The sequence below is a fragment of the Cydia fagiglandana genome, chromosome 5 (assembly GCF_963556715.1).
Source record: "Cydia fagiglandana chromosome 5, ilCydFagi1.1, whole genome shotgun sequence".
Classification (NCBI taxonomy): Eukaryota; Metazoa; Arthropoda; class Insecta; order Lepidoptera; family Tortricidae; genus Cydia; species Cydia fagiglandana.
In genome coordinates, this window is record NC_085936.1 from 13,954,116 (window position 1) to 13,975,339 (window position 21,224).

The window sequence follows — 21,224 nt, forward strand, 5'->3', positions numbered from 1 at the left end:
ATTTTGTAATAGGACAAATAGACTAATGTGATACCTCATAGATACTAGATTCTATCAAACACTTGTAGGCAATAGGGTATGTGTGTATTTAATTTTCATGAACTTACATCCACTTTAACCCTTTTCCAGGAATAGTTCGACTTATCGACCACTTACCGCCAATAGAATTGCCTGCTTTAGCATTCCGATTGAGGGTTCAAACTAGATTGCATTTTCGGGAAATGTGACTTGTATTCAAATGGATCATCAAAGCTGGATTAATGGCTGGCTGGAAAAGGGTTAATAGATAATAAGATGAAAGGGTTAAAACAGCTTATACATCTGGCAAAGCTTTACTCCATGATTTATTAAAACTAAATAACAATTAATTACAGCATCATTTTCTATAACTTGGGTAAACCCTCAACTGTCAGGGCCATGTTCCTTAGCTGCCAAACTTCTGTGCCATTGGATGGGGGTTTTGGCTATTATTGAAGAAATTTGGGTGCCACCTTGCAGCTCCTCTTTGAGGACCTCATTAACCAAATTGTATCTCTGAAAAAGTTAATATAAAATAATTAGATACTAAAGTCACATTTCTTAATGATCACCTGTGTCTGGTCTGGACCATGGGTACACTTTTCACAAATGATATTATACTACAGTAAACAATTGCATCTTATTTTGACTATCCTTACTAGTATTTCATTTGTAAATGAGTAACAGTTGTGGGGTTTGATGCACTCTTTTGGACTACTTTCTCAAAGTCTCTTATCCCCTTCCTTCTACAATGGAACGGTTCCATTTTATTAACAAATAAGTAAATGTACTGTCCTCATTAGGTGTATGTGTTCCTGGACTACTTAACACTTTCAGTGTTTTAAGCACCCCATTTCAAATACAAAATGAACACACCTAGCAAGTTCTGAGAAGCGAAAATATTCTACTACTTAGTTACAGAAGTAAAGAAAAATTAAACTTATATTATCGTAATTATATAAGTATACCTTGTACATGGGTAATCCATGGAACTTGTCTGTAACCACCACTAATCTGAATTGAGGTTTTTCTGCTTGTTCTAGCTCATTTATGACGTCTAGGTGCGTCGTTTGCAACGCAACCTGCAATTTCTTCCTAATCATGCTCTCTACTACCCCGGACTTATTTCTTATAGTATAAGAAATACCTGTAAACAGTGAAAATGCAAGAAGTCTAAGTGTTTTACAATTCATTGTAGTGTTCCTACTGTTGACTACATAATATATCTCTATACCTGTATGGAATGCATCATACAATGACTTTGAACTATTAAAGAACATACCGCCGGCCTAATTCTAAAATAAATGTTTTAAAAACACTCAAATAAAATCTGTAAACATAACTTCCCGTTTCACCGATATAATGACATTTGACAGTTTTTTGAGTTTTTGACATTGATGGTAAAGTACCGTTTGGTACCGTTTACATCGTCAATCATAAATCATAAAGCCGTTTCAGACGAGCGTGCCGAACCGCGACATTGGTGCGGTCCGACGCTCGTTCGTTCATGTGAAAGGTACATGAATCTAGGATATACCTGGATCTGGCATGAGTGGTGGAGGTAACTGACAGAACGAGATAGTCTTATGTATCTTTCAGTAGGAGTAGCAGAGAGAGCGGTATTATTGCTTGTCCTTGTCACAGTCTCGCTTTTTGTTTGTTCCCCACCTTTTTATTAGTATGGAGAATGGTGGGCAACAAATGAATTCGACGAATCACAGTGTCGCATTTGCGTATGTTTTGTCCCTCACGGAGGCACGCGTATACCACTTTTATGCGATCCTACCTTCTATGGAAAGGTAGTTCGCCGTACGTCCAGTCAACGGTAAAAATATGGGTGTACAAATCATTTCAAAAATATGTCCCATAACTCTTATGTCAGTGAATTAAGAACTATGGGACATATTTTTGAGTAAGTTGTCTACACCCATATTTTTACCGTTGACTGTCCATCCGTCTCTGCATCCCGCTATAAGTGAGAGCGAGAAAGAGATATATTAATAGTCTAAAAGATATAGTCTGACTAGCCATTTTCATCAGTAAAAAAGCGGCAAATTACAGACTATAGTCATTAGTCTACTGAGGCTCTATATGTGTACTATGCCTAATTATTTATTTTGAGCTGGCATCCCAAACCACCATAACCAATTTTGACACTTTTGACAGCACATAACTGACATAACAAAACGAACATGTCTCGGAATTTGGTCGCAGGCCATCGATTTATTTAATTTTCGTGAATATTTCTTTTGTTACGTTTGCATAGTAATTATACTTTAATTGTAGTTTTGATATTCGCAGTTTTTTGTTCTCGTAACAATCAATTCCTGGCGTTACGGTCGCTCGCTTTTGTAGGGCGCAATTTCCATTTAATATTTTCAGTTATTCGGGCTACATTTTTGTGTAAACAAAAATTGAAAGGACTTTAATGGCTGTGAGATGTAATATAATATCATCTTCATTAGTTGTGCGTAACGGGGTTTCGTATTTATGGCTGTTAGTTACGAATGCAGGGGAATGGACGCCATGTTGTTATTTACTCTTTGATTTGTAATCGTCGCGAGTCGTGATATGGGTTTATTGTTATTTTGCAAAGCGTCGGTTAGTGTGTGAGCATGTTGGAGGATGTACCCGTCCACGGCAGCCGGAGTGACCCCAAGGGCTCGAAGGTCTCCGCGCACCAGAGAAATCTCAGCTTGGACTTTAGGTAAGTAGAGAGAAGCCTTATCAGTGCTTTATCTTTACTCGGCGCATTGACGTGACAAACGATATTGTACTGGTTTCAATGTTAAATGGGCTTTACGACCCAGGTTATGTTGTTATGGAAAAACGCAGGTAATAAAATGCATTACAGTGGTCTTATTTTACACAAACAAATATTTGTTTTTTAATGTGAGTAATATTTTATGACAAGAGCTCACGATCGTCGCTCTCAATAACTAGTACAAACGACCCCAGTCGCCGTGGCCGAAACCGGCCAGGACAGGATGATGATGAATATTTTATTCCATGGGAAAACTAAACACGTCCTATATACCCAAAAACCAGTAGTAAATATGTTCTACTGAATTTGTAAACATACTAATCAATGTTTGAGACAACAACACTGAGCAAGTATCAGCATCTTTTGCATTTGCATCTCAAGTTGCTTGTCTGTAATGCATTTACAACTATTGCCAATAGCATTAACATTTGTTAATTATAGAGAAAAGAGATTTTAATACATATATGCATTATCTTCCAACTACCTATTAAGGTATGGAATATGCACTTTCCTGGTGATTGTTACTGTTTGGTGATCTGTACTACAATAATAAAATAAAAAATAAAATAACATAATCATTTATTTCAGACCTTGGTCCTTAAATTTATACTAAAAAACTAACTACAAACTAAATTTAACTTAATATGGATGCTAAATATGTAAAATCCAATATTTACACAGAATAAATGTAAATAAAGGTGTGACCAGTGAAAATAATCTTTGAAGCATTCAAGGTATATGGTCAAAAATCAGCCTAAAATTTGGGATGTCTGGTCACCCTAGCTATTTCATATAACTGTATATTTATATGTAAGTACACTGTGTAACAGTATTGGTAGTTTTCCAAATAACAGCAATTTAGCCATGGCTTGATTTCCCATTCATTCCATCCATGCGAGCACTGAACCAGCAGTTAAGAGGGCATGAAACAATGCCTTGAGAAACTGGTCACACTTTATGAACATCATTTTATTTTGGTTGCACTGTTTTTGTGCAATCTTTGACATGAAAATAGAAGAGCTCTTGTGGCATGTGCAAAAAGGTATACTTTTCTTTGGCTTTAAAAAATAGGAGACCTGTAACAATTTGTCCTTGATTCACCCTCGGTTTACATTTGTTTAAACATTGTTCTGGTATTTGTTCATGAATTATTTGCAAGAGATGATGTAACATTTTTTAATTTTACAAACTTGCTTAACACATTTGGCCACATATGTAGAAAGTTATGATGATGATGGTCATGCTACCGAGTACTGACTCGCAATAATAAAATCTAAAATATGGCAACTAGGCGCATGATTTAAATTAAAAGATTTCTAAGACAGTTACGGATTTCTACTTAAAAAACTTGTAAATACAGAATCTCACATTTTAATTTTTATAGACAAAAAAAGAATTGAAAATGTTTTATAAAAAAAAACTTCCTTCATAATGTGTGATACATTCTAATAAACTTTCTTATATTGATTTTTATCCCAAAATAATATAATCCTTTCTTTTGCTGTCATGCAATCTACAGTATCTGTAAGTAAATATTTACATGTTTGTGGTACAAGTTATGTGTAATAAAGAGGTTGTACTGTTGCCAACATGCTATTTATTACTTTACTAGTACTTGCCAGTACTACTACTTTTACAGTGTTCGAAGTGAGCAATAATTATTATATGACTATTTTACGGTTCAGCAAATGGTTTAAAGTTATGATCGTTTTGAATAGGCAAGAAACCTGTATTAGTTTGTTCATTGCTTTAGCTTGGATCTTTTTTAACATGATACCCATTTTCAAAGTGGCCATCAGATGTGGCCGGTGGATATACGATTGCAAAATACTTAAATCATGTTTTTAGTGGAATGCTACTCATTAACTTCATTCTTAAACTTAGTGTTATGCTCCAATAAGTGTTAATTTTGAACACTTGTTCTATAACTCACTAAATCGTTTGACTTGGCCACACGCGGAAAATATTTTACAATTCGTCATAAGGCTGCCAACTACGGCTGTACCATAAATACATAAGACGTTTATGACAGTAAAATCTTAGTGACTGGCGCCCAATTTGAAAAACTGGCGCCTCCAAAAATATCATCTGAATCATCTCAGTACACTGACAGTAGATGGTTCGTTTGCAAAACATTGCTTTTATTTAGCAAAATCAAAATGTGCTACTTAGCCAGATACAAGCACGATTTTAGGATTTTTTAGCAATGGTTTCTCGAGTTAGAAATATTTCGAAATTATCAGGACCATCTTTAATTTGCCGAAATAGTTTTCCTTTAAGTACTTAGAGCATTCATTATTATGTCTATTTGCGAACATCTTATATTTTGGGCGAATAAATGATTAATATCATTTATTCTACCTATATCTATTATTAGCAAGGTACCTATACTAAATTATAATAAGGTGAACATGTCAAATTACCTGCTATAATGTTTGTGTCCCTTCTCAGTCTATGTACTCGTTCGTGTCGTGGTCAACTGGTAGTATCAGGCACATCTGTATCCAATATTGTAGTTCTATTTACCTCAATTCCGTATAATACCACAAATAAATAACATGTTAGGAATTCGGTTGGAACTAATGCCGTATCACACAATTCACACATGATTGATGACCGGCCCAGTTGGAATGTAGGCAGTCTGTCCTTTGACCCCAGACTCCGCGTACTTCATACAATAAGTCAGATCCTGACACATAAATAGGACATAGGTACATTTTACATTGATACAATTTATACGTAAGTCAAACTTCTAAGAGTTCTGGAACTTTTATGAGATCTTAATGGATTTTTATTAGGTGAAATATACAGAGTAGGCCTACGCGTAAATTACTCTTATGCGCTTACTCGGTTTACTACTGTTATTTTATTACTGCTATCAAGGCAATGGTGAAAAACGAAGTACGCCATTATACAAACAATCGCGATGGCCCCAAAACAAAATTTAATAATAACATAGAGGTCAAATTGTTGACTGGGCCTCGAAGAAGGTTCGCTGAATGTAGGGCGATCTTCGACCGCGAGGTGAACGGACGGAAAGTAAAAGTGGGCGGAAAGTGCCGGCTTCCTGGTCAGCCTTTTGCTTCATTACTTTCTAAACGTCGTGTCGGACACGATAAGAAAGTTCTATAAACTACCTTAATTCGTTATGATTAAAGTTCTGTTTCTTACAAAATCATAAAAGCGAGATAACGTAAGCAATCCAAATTGCCTGTCGTCGAACTGATCGCTGTTACTGTTACATGATCAAACGAGAATATAGCTCTCATTAGATTAGTCACTAATATCAGTGTCACTATATGGCTGCCAATTACGTGACAAGCCATCGACACCGTTGTTTGGAGAAAGGATTCAAATATACATAATTGCTTAAGGACCTATTATTAACTGCTAACAAAATCCCGTCCAACTTTCAAAGCGAGGCACGTGGATGTGTTGCTCGAAGCGTTCAGTAGTTAGATTGTTATGCCATTTAGGGTTCTTGCTAAATTGGAAATTCTATAGCGTAAGTATTGTACAACCAATTTAGCTAGGACCCTAAATGTTACATGTTATGGACGGTACGTGTTTAAAAATAACGACCAAGGTTTGCTCGGAGTTTACCGATATAAATAATTAATCCTTTAACCCTCGGTGCGGCGCTTAGGTAACTGATCTTAAACAGATTAACATAATGTGGAGATAAAATCTAATGGCGCTCGAGGCTTTGACCCGTCGGGTAATGCTCGAGATTGCTTCCACGTTCCGAGCTCTCTCCTGAGCACGTAATGTTAATGACTTTAATGAGCTACATGGTTGGTTTTAATAAGTTAATAACTTATGTTTCAAATCGGAAGTAACCCAAGCCGAATAAAATAATATGGCACCACTAAATAAATTAATACTAAACATTGCTAGGATTGACAGTGAAATTTCATTTCACTCATATTTTAACAGTCCAACTAGGAAAGCAGCTCAGAGGACAGCCAAATACTGTTTTTGGGCCTACTTACTGCGACCATCGGAAACAACATGAGGCAATTCTCAAGATACGATCTGAAATCTCGTATTTACTGCAAGCAAATTTGTTATTTTCTCCTGACGCAAGACAAGCAATGCAAGCAGATAGAAGTAATCAGTTGCTGATTTCCATATGTAAATAGCATTCTTAACAATGCCTTGAGACTTATTCAAACACAGCATAACAACTGCGGTGTACATCTCCGCGATGGTGAGATTAAATCGTTGCAAATTTATGTACTCGTAAATAGATAAGTATTGTATTTTATAATTGTTTTAATTGGAGTATGAGTTTACTAACCACGAAACTCTCGACATAACATCTATCAGTTATAACCTTATAGTTTTCAGTGTGATACGATACGAGAAAGATGGAACGTATTTGTATTGGATAGTAGTATGTAATTGTACATCCATGTTGTACAAGTAGTCATAGGCGTACCCTACCCACGGTGGGGCAAGGTGGGGCAGTTGCCCCACCCTGGTCTCTGACTATTAGCTAAGAATTTCTGTTTCAACCGTAACCTGTTACAACGTACCCAGCCTCCCCTACTTCTGCCCCACCCCTTAAAAAATGCTGCATACGCCCATGCAAGTAGTTATTAATAAGTATGTCCTGAAATGTAATCGAATGGAGGCAGCTGCGGCAAAAATTTTGGTGTCATTTATTGCACTTCATATCTTCAAGTGGACACAACTACTACAACGAATAATAAATCGGAGCAAACGCGATTAATTAATACGTCCTTCATAAATAATAATTGAAGATTGATTTGGATTTTGGACAATAGGTAGGTTAAATATATTATGATTTATGATATTACTCCTATTATACGTCACAGGCCCACTGCTAATATCGAAATTAGAAGACTGTATAGTTCTTTTTTTAGCATTAGAAAGAACTTGCAAGAAGGTAAGCGATCTTTACATGTCTTTTAATTGGAAAACCCTTTTTGAAAATCAAAAACTATTATGAAAGCAGAAGAATATAAATGATCGTATTAGATTCATAATTCATAATAGGGGCATTTCACGCCAAGCGGGCAGCGAAAAAAGTGTCAGGTCATAGAATTTGCTGAAATTTGGAATAATTATACTACTCGATATTTTAAAAATACGCATTCGTTTATTTTTTTTTTATTTGGCACCGTTTCCGGTTTGGAAGCATTTAAAAAATGGACGAAATTTGAGGAGAGCATTTTACAAAAGCTGATGCAGCTATTATTTAATAAACTGAAAAATAAGTTTAATATTGGTTTGTATACAATTTTAATTGCTTTATCTTGCAGTTATAACAATTTTGATATTTTTTAATTTTTTCATACATAAAACCGGAAATGAAAATTTCAAGTCCAATTTATATAAAGTTCGGTATTTTTGAAAAATTTTATTTTTGCCTCAAAATGTAGCTTATAGTCCATCAAAAATACGTGGAAAGTTTGAGAATGGGATCTCCATTAGTTTCGGAGAAACATGAACTAAAGTGCAAACGTGCCGGTCTGAGCGTCGTACTGGCGATTCCTTAGTTACCCAGTCAAATAAAGGTTTTGACCCTGGAATGACAAATAATAAGCTGGAAACTCGTATAACTACACCTTCGTTTCGGCGGTCTATAAGTTACGTTAAAAGTCACAGAAAACCTCGTGTTCGCGCCGGAGTTTATTCAAGGTCAAAGGTCACAAAAATTGCTTTATCTCGAATATCAAGGTTTCCATAGCTCTAATGATGTTTACATTACATATAAATGAAGATTGTAGAGCATACAATTTGAGACAAATCATGTTCAGGGCATTTTTCCCGATCCTCAACCGTTTTGTAGGAATTGTCGCATAATTCGGATATAGACGGCGCAAAACGCGTAGCGGTCAGGCATACGCTCAGTAATGCAAGTTCACCGTGAACTCCGCTTAATAATAACTTCTATGAAGTGCAAAAAACTGATTTTAGAACAAAAGTTGTCTCTCCTGTGGACAATAGTTAGCAGCTTGTGTGCATTTATGCAATCATTTTATGAAATAGGCTAATATGTAAAAGAAGTACCCCTTCAAGGATTAATTAGAAAATTAGGGTTTGTTGCCTCTAATGTCCACAGAAAAGAGGTAAAGTTGAAGTACAAATAATACAAGTAAACATTTCCACATTATTTTATTTAACTGGCGATGGAAATATGTATCTTTTCGATCTGTCTTCAATATTTGCAAACGTTGACTATTTGTTGGTTTTACATTGAGTTAAAATTTGGCATATTTATGAAAAACCAATGACAATGCAATATTTTTAATGACATTACTACATAGGTTAAAACAAAGTCGCTTCCCGATGTTTGTCCCTGTGTATTTTAAATAGGCAGAGTGATTCAAGAGGACGGTTTATGTATAATTTTGTTAACCCGTGCGAAGCGGGTCGTTTTTAATGTATAAGAATATATTATGACTTATGACATCAGCGCATCATCATGGCCTTAAAATATATTCGCAGAATGTAGTGTTATGTTATGTGCATAACTGAAAAAAAAGTACAGTCGGCGATAAAATCTTCATCAAAACCAAATCAAATCACACAAGCTGCTAACTATTGTCCACAGGAGAGACAACTTTTGTTCTAAAATCAGCGTATGATCCGCAAATAGCATCTTATGAAATAAATAACTTCATAGAAGTTATTATTAACCGGAGTTCACGGTGAACTTGCATTACTGAGCGTATGCCTGACCGCTACGCGTTTTGCGCCGTCATATCCGAATTATGCGACAATTCCTCCAAAACGGTTGAGGATCAGGAAAAATGCCCTGAACATGATTCGTCTCAAATTGTATGCTCTACAATCTTCATTTATATGTAAACATCATTAGAGCTATGGAAACCTTGATATTCGAGATAAAGCAATTTTTGTGACCTTTGACCTTGAATAAACTCCGGCGCGAACACGAGGTTTTCTGTGACTTTTAACGTAACTTATAGACCGCCGAAACGAAGGTGTAGTTATACGAGTTTCCAGCTTATTATTTGTCATTCCAGGGTCAAAACCTTTATTTGACTGGGTAACTAAGGAATCGCCAGTACGACGCTCAGACCGGCACGTTTGCACTTTAGTTCATGTATCTCCGAAACTAATGCAGATCCCATTCTCAAACTTTCCATGTATTTTTGATGGACTATAAGGTACATTTTGAGGCAAAAATATTTTTTTTCAAAAATACCGAACTTTATATAAATTGGACTTGAAATTTTCATTTCCGGTTTTTTGTATGAAAAAATTAAAAAATATCAAAATTGTTATAACTGCAAGATAAAGCAATTAAAACTGTATACAAACCAATATTAAACTTATTTTTCAGTTTATTAAATAATAGCTGCATCAGCTTTTGTAAAATGCTCTCCTCAAATTTCGTCCATTTTTTAAATGCTTCCAAACCGGAAACGGTGCCAAATAAAAAAAAAATAAACGAATGCGTATTTTTAAAATATCGAGTAGTATAATTATTCCAAATTTCAGCAAATTCTATGACCTGACACTTTTTTCGCTGCCCGCTTGGCGTGAAATGCCCCAATAGTTACATATTTGCCGTAACTTATTTATAAAATGTGTTTTTCAATTAAAAGACACATCAAGATATCTATCTCAAGAGCGATACATAATCTGCGAACATAAGTAGATGTTAACGGAAGCCCCCTAATTTAATCGCGATCTTAGATTACGCATTATTGATTAAGGATTCAGAGCTAATTAGTTTAAAATCGTACACCCACCAAAGTTCTATTAAAACAAAACACATTCTAAGTGGCTTATCAATTAAGCTGTTAACTTGTAATATAAGCGGAAGTGCGTTAACTTATTTTAAACGTTCATGAAATATGTCCCTGTTCTTTTAAAAGGATGAGTAATTGATGACAGTGATCACATGATGTTGATGACCGCTCGTCACCGCAAAATTCATGTTCACAATAATTCATCCGTTTTTGTACTTAATTATAGGAGCGACACTGTTTCCTTCTTTTTGTCTGCAATAACCAGTTTATTTTTGACATTTTTGCATCAAGGTTAAGGCTAAATTGCTGTCAACGTTCATTGTCGGATGAGTAATGCGTTTTTTACCTTTATTTAACAAAGTGCTAATTAATTTAAACGTTATTGAGTAGACGCTTCGTGCATTTAAACCTCCATCGTTTTTGAAGTGACCTAGCCATTGTGTATTCTCAGAGTTATGAATAATAATAACAGTTTTTTTCATTCGTTTTCCAGCTGGTAAAAGAAACATATTGCATAATACTTAAACTTATATCTACTCTACTGTATCAAGTGTTTATGATAATTTCCACAGAACAATATAATTATTTTGTCCTTTAAGATATTCCGTAGAAAATAATGAAAAAAAAAACTTAGGTAATAAATGAACGTTGTCCAATGTCCATAGGAAGGCCTTATAAATGTCTTATCTATTGAAACAATATCGGTGTATCATTCAATGAATCTAAAATGATTTGTTTGTGGCCTTCTGTCCAGTAGACAGTCCAAGGCAGCTTTATTGTCAATAAGTATGTTTGTTCAGTCATTAGAGTATTGTCATGAAAAATGATTGTGTATTTTTAAATTAGCTCGACTACTTAAAGCTTGCATCTTTTAAAAGGTAATGCGGCCATTATGGAAAGTAACATACCCTGCCTCGTGGTATGTAAATGCTCGTTGCCGACCCGCCCTATTCTTCGAGGACTTCTGACCAAGTTAAACAATAAACACATTCAATCGTATAAAGTAAACCTAATTAGGCCGAGGATTATAGTGTTTTCATGCGTTGATGCCTAATCTACATTATGTTTAATATGATATTAATTTGACATGCTATTGCAAGTACTAGTTACATTAAATTAAAACATTAAACATTTGTGTAATTTAATTAAAACATTTTAAAGAAAACGAAATGTATGAGAGCTGCCATATAAAACTGTTAACTAATAGCGCTAAACGCGCTGCTTTGGGCATCCGGCTTATGTTGCATTAATTTCACAAAAGGGGACGATCTAATCTAATTCATGTACTTAATCCCATTAGCCGTATACAAAACTGACTCATTCCGGCAATAGAAGTCAATTTTCTTTTTTGAATGACTTACTTTTATTGTGCACGACGATAAAAAGTTAGCCTGCGATAATGAATATCATGATTCATCGTCATTATGAGGTTAAGCAAGCAATTTTACTTAATGCTGCAAATATAGTAAAGTGATATTGTCGTTGTAAGGAGGTATGTAGTTGTAAAAAAAGACAATTATCTATGCTCGCGAATCAACGAGTAAAGTTGAAGTATTCTCTTAAAGATATTAAAGCCACACAGTACCACTCTACCATTAGAAAAGGAAATACCTACATCTACAGACAGATAACTCGCACACGTACCTACCAGTGTTGCCAACTTGGCATAAATGATGCCAGATCTGGCATATTTTCACTCGCTTTGGCACCAAAATTTTCCATTTAGCATCTGGCATATTTTTTAGCATAATTTAGTCTAAGCCAAGTTTGCACCAACTTGGCAGCAACAATATGCGCCATCGCCTTATGTGGTTCATATTTTCATAAGAATTTTGACTTTTGTGGACGGATGGACGTCGACGGACTATATAAAGCTGGTCAAGCAGATCTTGTTAGTAGAAAAGTGGCGGAAAAATTGAAAAATGTATGTGTTTTAAGTGTCTAATTTCAAGTTTCAATTTAGCATTTTTTTCAGCTTATTTCAAAAAACTTTGGCATAATTTTGGCATAATTTAGACATTAGTCTAGCATTTTTTCAAAATCCGAGTTGGTAACACTGGTACCTACCATTTTAGGGGTTAATTACCCGACTGTAAAATTTGTGTGTAGGTAACCCGAATTTATTGCGGGTTCGTTTGGGTTACTAAGCGTAATTTTAAATAAATAGATATGGTTGACATTATTGATATGTACGAACAAATTTTTAAACAAGTATATAACTTACAGTGAATTTCCGGATATAGAATTGAAAATACTGTCAGTACGTACCACTGATTGCAGTGTGGTGTGATTAAAAAGCCCCTAATAGCCCCTTTGAGCACCGAGTTCCATAATTAATTCAATTCAATTAAACTTCCCTTTGAGTTCTGGGACCGCTTGGTCCTTTAACAAACATATCCAACGAACGAGAATATTACACCTAATTAAGCCTAATCTTTATTTGATTCGGTACTAATGAAGTTACAACCTCTGGAGCCGTTAGCGCGGAAGCCGACATTTTGTTGTTAGGTACACAGATTCAGTATCGTTCCGGGACATAGTCTCAAACATTATTAAAATAATAATTATTTTTTAATCCATGCAATGTAAATTGGAAAATAAAACTTTCTGCGTAAATATTTAAAATTATTTAACGCAATGTTACGACCGACAATGAGTTAACTAAAAATAAAAAGAAAGTAGCTAAATGGTGTTTTTTTTTTTTAATTTAAGTGGGACATATAACATTATAAAAAATATTATAATCTGTATATACATATTTACCATTCTGTTATACATTATGTGTGGCCATACAACATAAAACAACTACGAGTATACAAACAAGAGAAAGGGAAGGGAGCGCTTTCTATAGAAATTTCCATACAATCACTGAGTGACCCGTCTACACTTAAGGACCTCTCATCCTCCCATTCTCCTTTTCCTTTCATCAGATAAAATTGGGCAAACAAGTTGTGAACTCAGACAACAAAAAAGAGGTCGCATGATTACAAGGATATTGACACGCGTCGTCTATGTCAATATGTAATGTACATATTACGTTTATCGAGTGTGGCAATTCGTTTCGTAACGTTTTCCGAATTTCCGCCTCTTCCGTGCGACCGATTATTTTAACGGCCACACGCCGATGTCGAATAACGTCGGCTTTAAAGTCGCAAACCTCTTATCACCTCCGAAAGTAGTTAAGAGGTTTTCAACTTTAGGTGTTGTTGGCTAAAGTAGCAAATCCCTAATGTCCTTGAAATTGAGTTACGAGGTTTCGCAATTTTAGCTTAAGATAAGTGGGTATCCTCGTGACCGATTGCTCTTCAATTTTTTCTGTCGACCTTCTTGGCGAGAGAGCTATTGAGCGTCCATTTACCACGCCGGAAGCTACTCATAGTTCCGGAAGTAACGCTACAATGTTGTCGACATTTGTCATTGTCGATTCGAGGCGTTTCGTGTTTTTCTCGTGCTCATCGAGTTTATTGTTTGCGTATTGGTTTCGCCAGGTTGCAATTTGTGATCATACTGATCATTTGTTTTTAGACTAATATCAGGCTAGACGTTTCTGAGTTTTAACGTGTTTAATTATAGATTTTGTTACCTACTTCGATGGATTCTATAAAGGTGGCCACGCCCACGTTATAATTTATTGGCATGTTTCTGTATACCTAATTAATTTAGTGACACGGACGACAAACTGACCGAGTCTGGACTGAAACAGCAGGTAGGTAGGCAGGTAGGTCCTATTGTTTGTCAAAGAGAATTAGACGGGACTGACATGATTCATATGTACTATGTACTTTCATTTTCATTTATTTTATGTTTTTGTAACTTGTGATGAATTGTATACATATTGTATTCTTTTTCTTTAATCTTTAAGTTCGCAGTGGTTTGGTATTTTTACTGTTATGCTGTTTAATTGTTTTGCATTAAAAAAAAATTAAATAAAAAAATAAATAACGTTACGTGATGCTGATGGGTAATTGGCTGATACATAAAGAACATAACCTATATTTATAGCCACAAAATTAGCGGCCTACTCGGCTGTGTTTACTCGACATAAAACAGACATTTTCTTTTAAAACTAGACCGATAACACTCACCTAATTTAGCGTGACTAATACTTTCCTCCCAACGAAATGAGTCAATTCGTGTTAGCGATTAAAGATAGAATCGTCTGAGTCCCAGTGTAATAAGCTGCCTCAATTACAGTTAATTGTTGACCCTTTATCGGGTGGACAATCGAGCCAAGCATGCGAGGAATGCACGCCAGTGTACACCACAAATACAAAGAGCGTATGTATATAAGTATCCTTGTACAACAACGCCCTTTGAACAGCTGGCTTGTATGCTGACCGCAATTTAAGCTGATCCGTGCTCGCCTATAGAATACCTAATGGTGCTGTGTCGGTGCTACAGCCTTATTTACACATTCAATTGAAATCCCAGGAAAAACAATTAGTTCCGGTCGTTAAGCTTGTTTTGTTAGCTTTGTCATTTTGGTTAAATTAAACGAGGTGTTTAAATCTTTCTTTCCCATCGTTTGTCACGTTTTCCTGAGTGCCAGTACCTGCTATGTGTAATTTTTAGGTTTCCGTACCCAAAGGGTAAAACGGGACCCTATTACTAAGACTTCGCTGTCCGTCCGTCCGTCCGTCCGTCCGTCTGTCACCAGGCTGTATCTCACGAACCGTGATAGCTAGACAGTTGAAATTTTCACAGATGATGTATTTCTGTTGCCGCTATAACAACAAATACTAAAAACAGAATAAAATAAAGATTTAAATGGGGCTCCCATACAACAAACGTGATTTTTGACCAAAGTTAAGCAACGTCGGGAGGGGTCAGTACTTGGATGGGTGACCGTTTTCTTTTTGCTTTTTTTTTTTTGCATTATGGTACGGAACCCTTCGTGCGCGAGTCCGACTCGCACTTGCCCGGTTTTTGACAGTTTAAAGGGGCTAATACCTTGCAAACGTTGTAATTTTCCCTCGGCATTCTGAATCCTGTTATGTAGGGACTATATTTTATCCCTAAGTTTGACTAGATATCTGTTTTTGTCGCCATTTATTCTACTTGGTTGTTCGGAGCTTGAACTATATTCCCCATGCGTCTCTAGACTGATGCGGTTGTCGTTATCATTGGCATAAACAAGTGATTGACCCCATTTATAAGATTGTTAGCTTTGTTTTATAGAATTATGACAATTCTGTTTACGCTTGATTTAAACTTGAGTCTTGAAGGCAGCCCACGTAAAACGCATTAGTGCAGATATACAATTTTAAACAAGCACTTTGTGGTAGATTTTTATTCACGCATAAAGGTGCAAGTGCGAAAAACAGATTCTGAACCATAAATTAATCATGTACGTTTTTGCTATGACGTACTAGTCGTGCTACGAATGCTACGATTAGATAACTATCGACCATTAATATAGTATAAGTAACACGTCAACGTTAAATATTATATCTTAATCGTGACTCCATAAAATGTCAAGGCCAGAAGTCAGAAGGCTAATTTCAGAGACTTTATAAGTACAGGTGACACCTAAATTCGTCGAAATGGTTATACTGACATTTAAATAAACTTGATGATATAACAAAACAACAACAAACAGTAGGCAAAAGATAACGCTAGTTTAGTCTCGGTTGATGGGTAAACCAGGACCATATTCCAATCGCTTTAATCGCCTTGGCGACCTTGTACAAAAGCCTAATTGACTAGTTGTTATTACGGGTATCGAGATCACGTTACACTGGTCAGCCGAAGAACTAGTTACTTGCAGCCACTTGCAGCCAATGAGAATACACGGCCAGTGCTTATGCACTCGGCAGCGGTGTCCGTGGCACAGCGCAAATATGAATATGAAGCATTCGCGTCTGTCGTGACGCTTACCGTGCACGCGAATATAAACGTGATTGGTTGATATCTTTTATGGCTCCTCTACACGATGGGCCAACTCCGGCTACTCCAAGGGACGCAGCCATGCGGTAGAATGAGATAGCAATATCACTTGCTCCCTCTAACGCGTAAATGCGTCTCTTGGAGTGGCTGGCGTTGGCTCATCGTGTAGAGGAGCCATTATTCTTAGCCCCTGGCTGAATTATAGGAGGGGTGTTATTAGTTTTATAAGTCTTTGTGTGGCTTGGCACCTTGGCTACTAATAAGAGCATGAAGCGATTCTGTTTAGTTTTTTTTACACGACTACCCAAAGAAAGGATGTCATATTTTCAGATTTACTGTTGAGTTTCATTATCAACCACAAATATTAATGCCTTATCTGTTTTAAACGTGTGAGGTATAATCGCTATAAACCTTAAGTTGGTTTGGTTATGGAAAGTGTCATAAAACTTTTAACTTATTCAAGGTAAGGTTAACTTAATGACAGATATAAAAAGATGATTCCATTTTATATTTCTATTGCGTATAACGCAATGATCTTTGATGTTTTTGCAAAGGTCATATAATTTATCGGATTTTACCTCTTAAAAGAATTTCACGGTCACGAGGACGATGGTTAAACGCGGCTAATTTTATTGACGTGGGATGTGGGATTGAAGGCAACTAGATAAAAGTAATGTGGGAAGTGGGCTTCTAATGTGGGATAGAGGTTTCATAGCTGGTTTTACAACGCCCAACTTCGTGTCGTGATTGTGCTGTGCTGGGCATGGATCGTGGCTGAAATCGAACATTTATAAGAGATATCGTAAAAGGCAATACCGAAAGGCAAAACCAAGATAATTGAAGATAAGCGAAATCCCCGAACTATCCAGAATTTCTATAGCATACATAGTCATTAGTACTCAAATTACTCATTAACTAATAGGTTCTGTAAACGTTATTCGATGTCACCCTTTAAGACAGTCTATTATTGTTATAACCTTATAACAATTCCATGTTACTCTATCGATGACTGAGTCTGATCAAAGTCTGTCGGTTTTTGATTCACAGTGACTCACGTTCACATAATGAATCAAAACACCTTTAAAATAGTGTGCAGTGGACTTAATGAGTCAACGCAGGATTCCAACGATAAACTCGTCTACTGGGCAATTTTAGTAGTACTGACATAATTGACTGACTCATTATTGTACAGTCAAGATCATAAATATGTATCAAGAGAATCGTTTCATTAATATTGATGTCTATAGACTTTATTCCATTGATATAACAGACAGCGTAAATACTCTTTACAGTACATTTGGTGGTACTTTACCGCCCTAGGGCGGTATTAAGGATAATACGTGCCTATGTCAAAAATTTAAAGGGCCTTATGTACTGTAAAACGTTGTACAATACACGTAATGTACTATTACTCAGCAGGGTATTAGGTCGTTCTTTGCTAGACTAAATCAGCGGTCGGCAACCAGCGGCCCGCCAAGCTCTCGCTTGCGGCCCGCGAGCGTTGATATTACCAAACTGCGGCCCGCGTCATCTTCGTTAACTACTACGTGGCCCTTGGCTGCTAAAAGGTTGCCGACCTCTGGACTAAATGAACACATATTTTTTTAGGTATACTTCATTTACCTACAAAGATCAGGTGTCTCAATCTCAGAACCATATTAGTGTTACAACGAACACAAATCTTTTAATTAGGTTCTTATCCTTGGAATATAAATATATAATAGTTGCTGGAATTCTACTAAACAATTTTATTATTGGTTTCAGGTACGAAAGCCGTCTTTATGGAATAGTCGAGTTAATATCTCGTCTCTCGGTAAGTCTACTCTTGGTGTAATTTAATATCTTGAATTGATGGCAGTGATGATACTTTAGACTGCCTATACTTTGATAGAGAGGATAGAGCTTTTGATACACTTCTTACAGCAATTAGTAAAGTCTCAAAGAGGTTTTGAAAATGTTCATAATGAAAATGACTAATGACATCATAACGGATGGCATATTAGCAGTCTCAGGACACATAACGGACCCATTATGCGGTGAGATCGCTTTGCTTAAGCTCATAAACATGTACACACATTTTCACCTTATTACAAATGACATAAGATCAAAAACTGTATTCGCTTTTATAGTGACAGTAAGACAGACGAGAGACGAGACCATAATGCGGCTTCCCACGGATTGGTATCGAGGTCACACACGCGCCCACGACGCCGAATAAAGGTCGTATATACAGTCCCCATCAGATATATCGGAGCGGCCGAGGTGTTCACAAAATCTGAACACGCACTCTAACGCCTTGACAATAGAGGCGTGTTCAGATATTTGTGAGCGCCTTGGCCGTTCCGATATATCTGATGGCGACTGTACCAACTTTTATAGTACATTTTATATGGCCACTGTCGTAAACAAGCTAACTACGTTGTCTTGTCTTCTGGCGCTGACACTGTCAGACACAGACGTCAGGTAACTGATATAGAATTAGAAACCACAGGATGACGTAAAACAAGTGTCTTTCCTTCAACTTCTAACAGGAAAATGTAGCGTAAATACGACAGATAAAAGTAATGAGTCTCAAAACAAAACAAAGAAAATAAAATAAGTTTACATTTATTATTGGCTACACGGAGATCCCCGTTCCTAGAAGATCAAGAAGTCAACAATTGTGTCTTTGAATCTGATTACTGATACCTAAATCCAGAACTAAATGTAATAAATACTGTGTATACCAAGCTTGTCTGACTAGTTGAATCATCTGGTTGTATTGTAGCGACTAAGTAGTGTTTTCATTTCCTATGATTTGCTATATTCCAACATGTGTGCTAATTAGTATGCGTCACAAATTGGCAGTATTGCAGTACTTAAGACTAAAAAGAAAAGAATTAGTTTTTGCTTTACAAATCTGCTTAATACTTAAGAGATCATTTTTAAATATGCCGTACACTTTTAATAACATAACTTCATTGAGCTAACATGCCCATTTGCATGTGGTATTTAACATGCGCTACAAGTTTGTTTCTTTTGATTCGTTAAATATGAAAATTTTGTCGGATCAGAGCGTAGACTAGCATTTTCTTTATGTACCTATATTTACATTAGTGACCCAGAAAATGAGGACATTCAGCTCCACCCAGTTTTAATTTTCAGGGCACACCCTGTCACAAAGCCTTAGTAACAAAGTTCATAGTATCAGCACAAAATAGATAAGTACAGAAGTCAATCACATGTATGTACTTTACTTTTCATACCTACGCTCGGCGGTCGCTCTAGGGTTGCGATTGTTGCGAATTATGACTTATGCACAAAAACTATCGTGGTAGTGGCACTCGTATCTATCATATCGTATCTAGTATTTAGTTGTTTGATTTATTGTTGAGGATGAAACGGGAAGAATGGAAATATAAATTAATAATAACATTAATAACTCAAATAGGTATTTTAATTTTAATGTCATTGTTATATTACAAATTTGCCACAGAAAATATCTTGCGATGATTCCGAGATTGGCGAAATACACGATTATTATATTTTTAAGTGTAATAAATTCGCATTCTCATGTACAATGTAATAAATTCGCATACGCATTCTCTCTGAAACCACTGGTAGCTTAAAAAACGACAATTCACCGTTTAATGTTGAATTTAAACAACCGTCCACTGTACGTTATAATAACTTTTTGTTTTGTTTCTCCATTATTGCACAAAAAAGTTCACAGACGCATGTCTCAAGCGGATGGCACTCGCGCTCGCACTGGTCCCAACTGGTCCGAGATATCGTGTCCGTGAGCAGTGTCTATGTGTGCGTTGCTCGAGCGCGCTTTGTATGTAGGTTGATTTCTGTACTTATCTATTTTGTGGTATCAGTTACGATGTCTATTGATTTAATTACGCCAACCGACTTCCCAAATTGGTAGTTAAATTGGACAATTCCCTACGCCTATAAAAAGTATTTATGGCAGCCCGTAAAGACCCTATTATCCCGCCTTGATTCATGTCGGACGTCGGCAACAATTTGTTGAGATTAAATATAACTGAGATACGTCGCCTGGTCTCCGGGGAGAATAAGAGGGGCCACAATGGACGGAAACCATCAATCAGTGACCCCCAGGCCGAGAGGCCGCGTAACAACAGCCAGTGTGTCCACGGGCGCCATTGTAAAGTACTCAAAAGTTCGAATATCCGAGCCCATCTCGAGTTGCTCTAACACTTCACTGCTTCGAATTCTGACTTTCTAGTACGCTTTTCTCTCCGATATTTTTAACAATCTGCGACGCTTCCTTTTAATTTGATTTTGGACTTTTTTAACGGGAAACATGAGCTATTGCTGACTGTACTTCTTTGTCACGAAATAATTACTACTGACTTGACTGATTGTGTCAGCATTTTTCTTTATAAGTTTAAGATTATAATTGTGTTAAAATGACGGAACGCTTTTTGTTTGTCGCTAAAGTAGATGTTTTTTTTGTTTTTCTTACAATACCTAATTGATTACAATCCGTCCGTTGTTATCACGGTTCATTAAAAAGAAACTGATGAACATCGATAAATACAACTATTTACTTTCAAATTTTCAGCGACATATTTACGCATTAAAAGCCTACGACCTTGCTTTGCATTCGGAAGTGGCAATTCGCGAGTTTGCCAGGTTTAGTCTCGCCTCGCCTTGTTTGACAAGGCCGAAATGCCAGCGGCTACGGCTGCCCGAAATTGCTCTCTTGCCTTGTCATTGAGGCAAAGCATTTCTCGAAACATTACAAACATTTTGTACTTACATTTCTCTTTCACTCAGCCAAAATGCTCACAAGTCACACA

At 36.4% G+C, this 21,224-nt stretch overlaps 2 protein-coding genes across 2 annotated transcripts in view; one reads left to right on the forward strand and one right to left on the reverse strand.

Annotated features, from left to right (window-relative positions):
* Nucleotides 1-313: 313 nt before the first annotated feature.
* LOC134664830 (bolA-like protein 2) lies at nucleotides 314-1,386 on the reverse strand. The gene is made up of 3 exons (XM_063521564.1): nucleotides 1,253-1,386; nucleotides 987-1,165; nucleotides 314-534 (listed from the first exon to the last, which is right to left on the reverse strand). Exons 1-3 carry the CDS (start codon nucleotides 1,296-1,298, stop codon nucleotides 403-405), a joined length of 357 nt encoding a protein of 118 aa, XP_063377634.1. The 5' UTR covers nucleotides 1,299-1,386; the 3' UTR covers nucleotides 314-402.
* An 808-nt stretch (nucleotides 1,387-2,194) lies between these two features.
* Nucleotides 2,195-21,224, forward strand: part of LOC134664539 (phosphatidylinositol 4-kinase beta) — an 82,144-nt gene continuing 63,114 nt past the window's right edge. Inside the window, exon 1 of the mRNA XM_063521237.1 lies at nucleotides 2,195-2,725. Within this exon, the coding sequence (XP_063377307.1) occupies nucleotides 2,634-2,725 (92 nt within the window). The 5' untranslated portion in view covers nucleotides 2,195-2,633. The remainder of the gene's footprint in view (nucleotides 2,726-21,224) is intronic.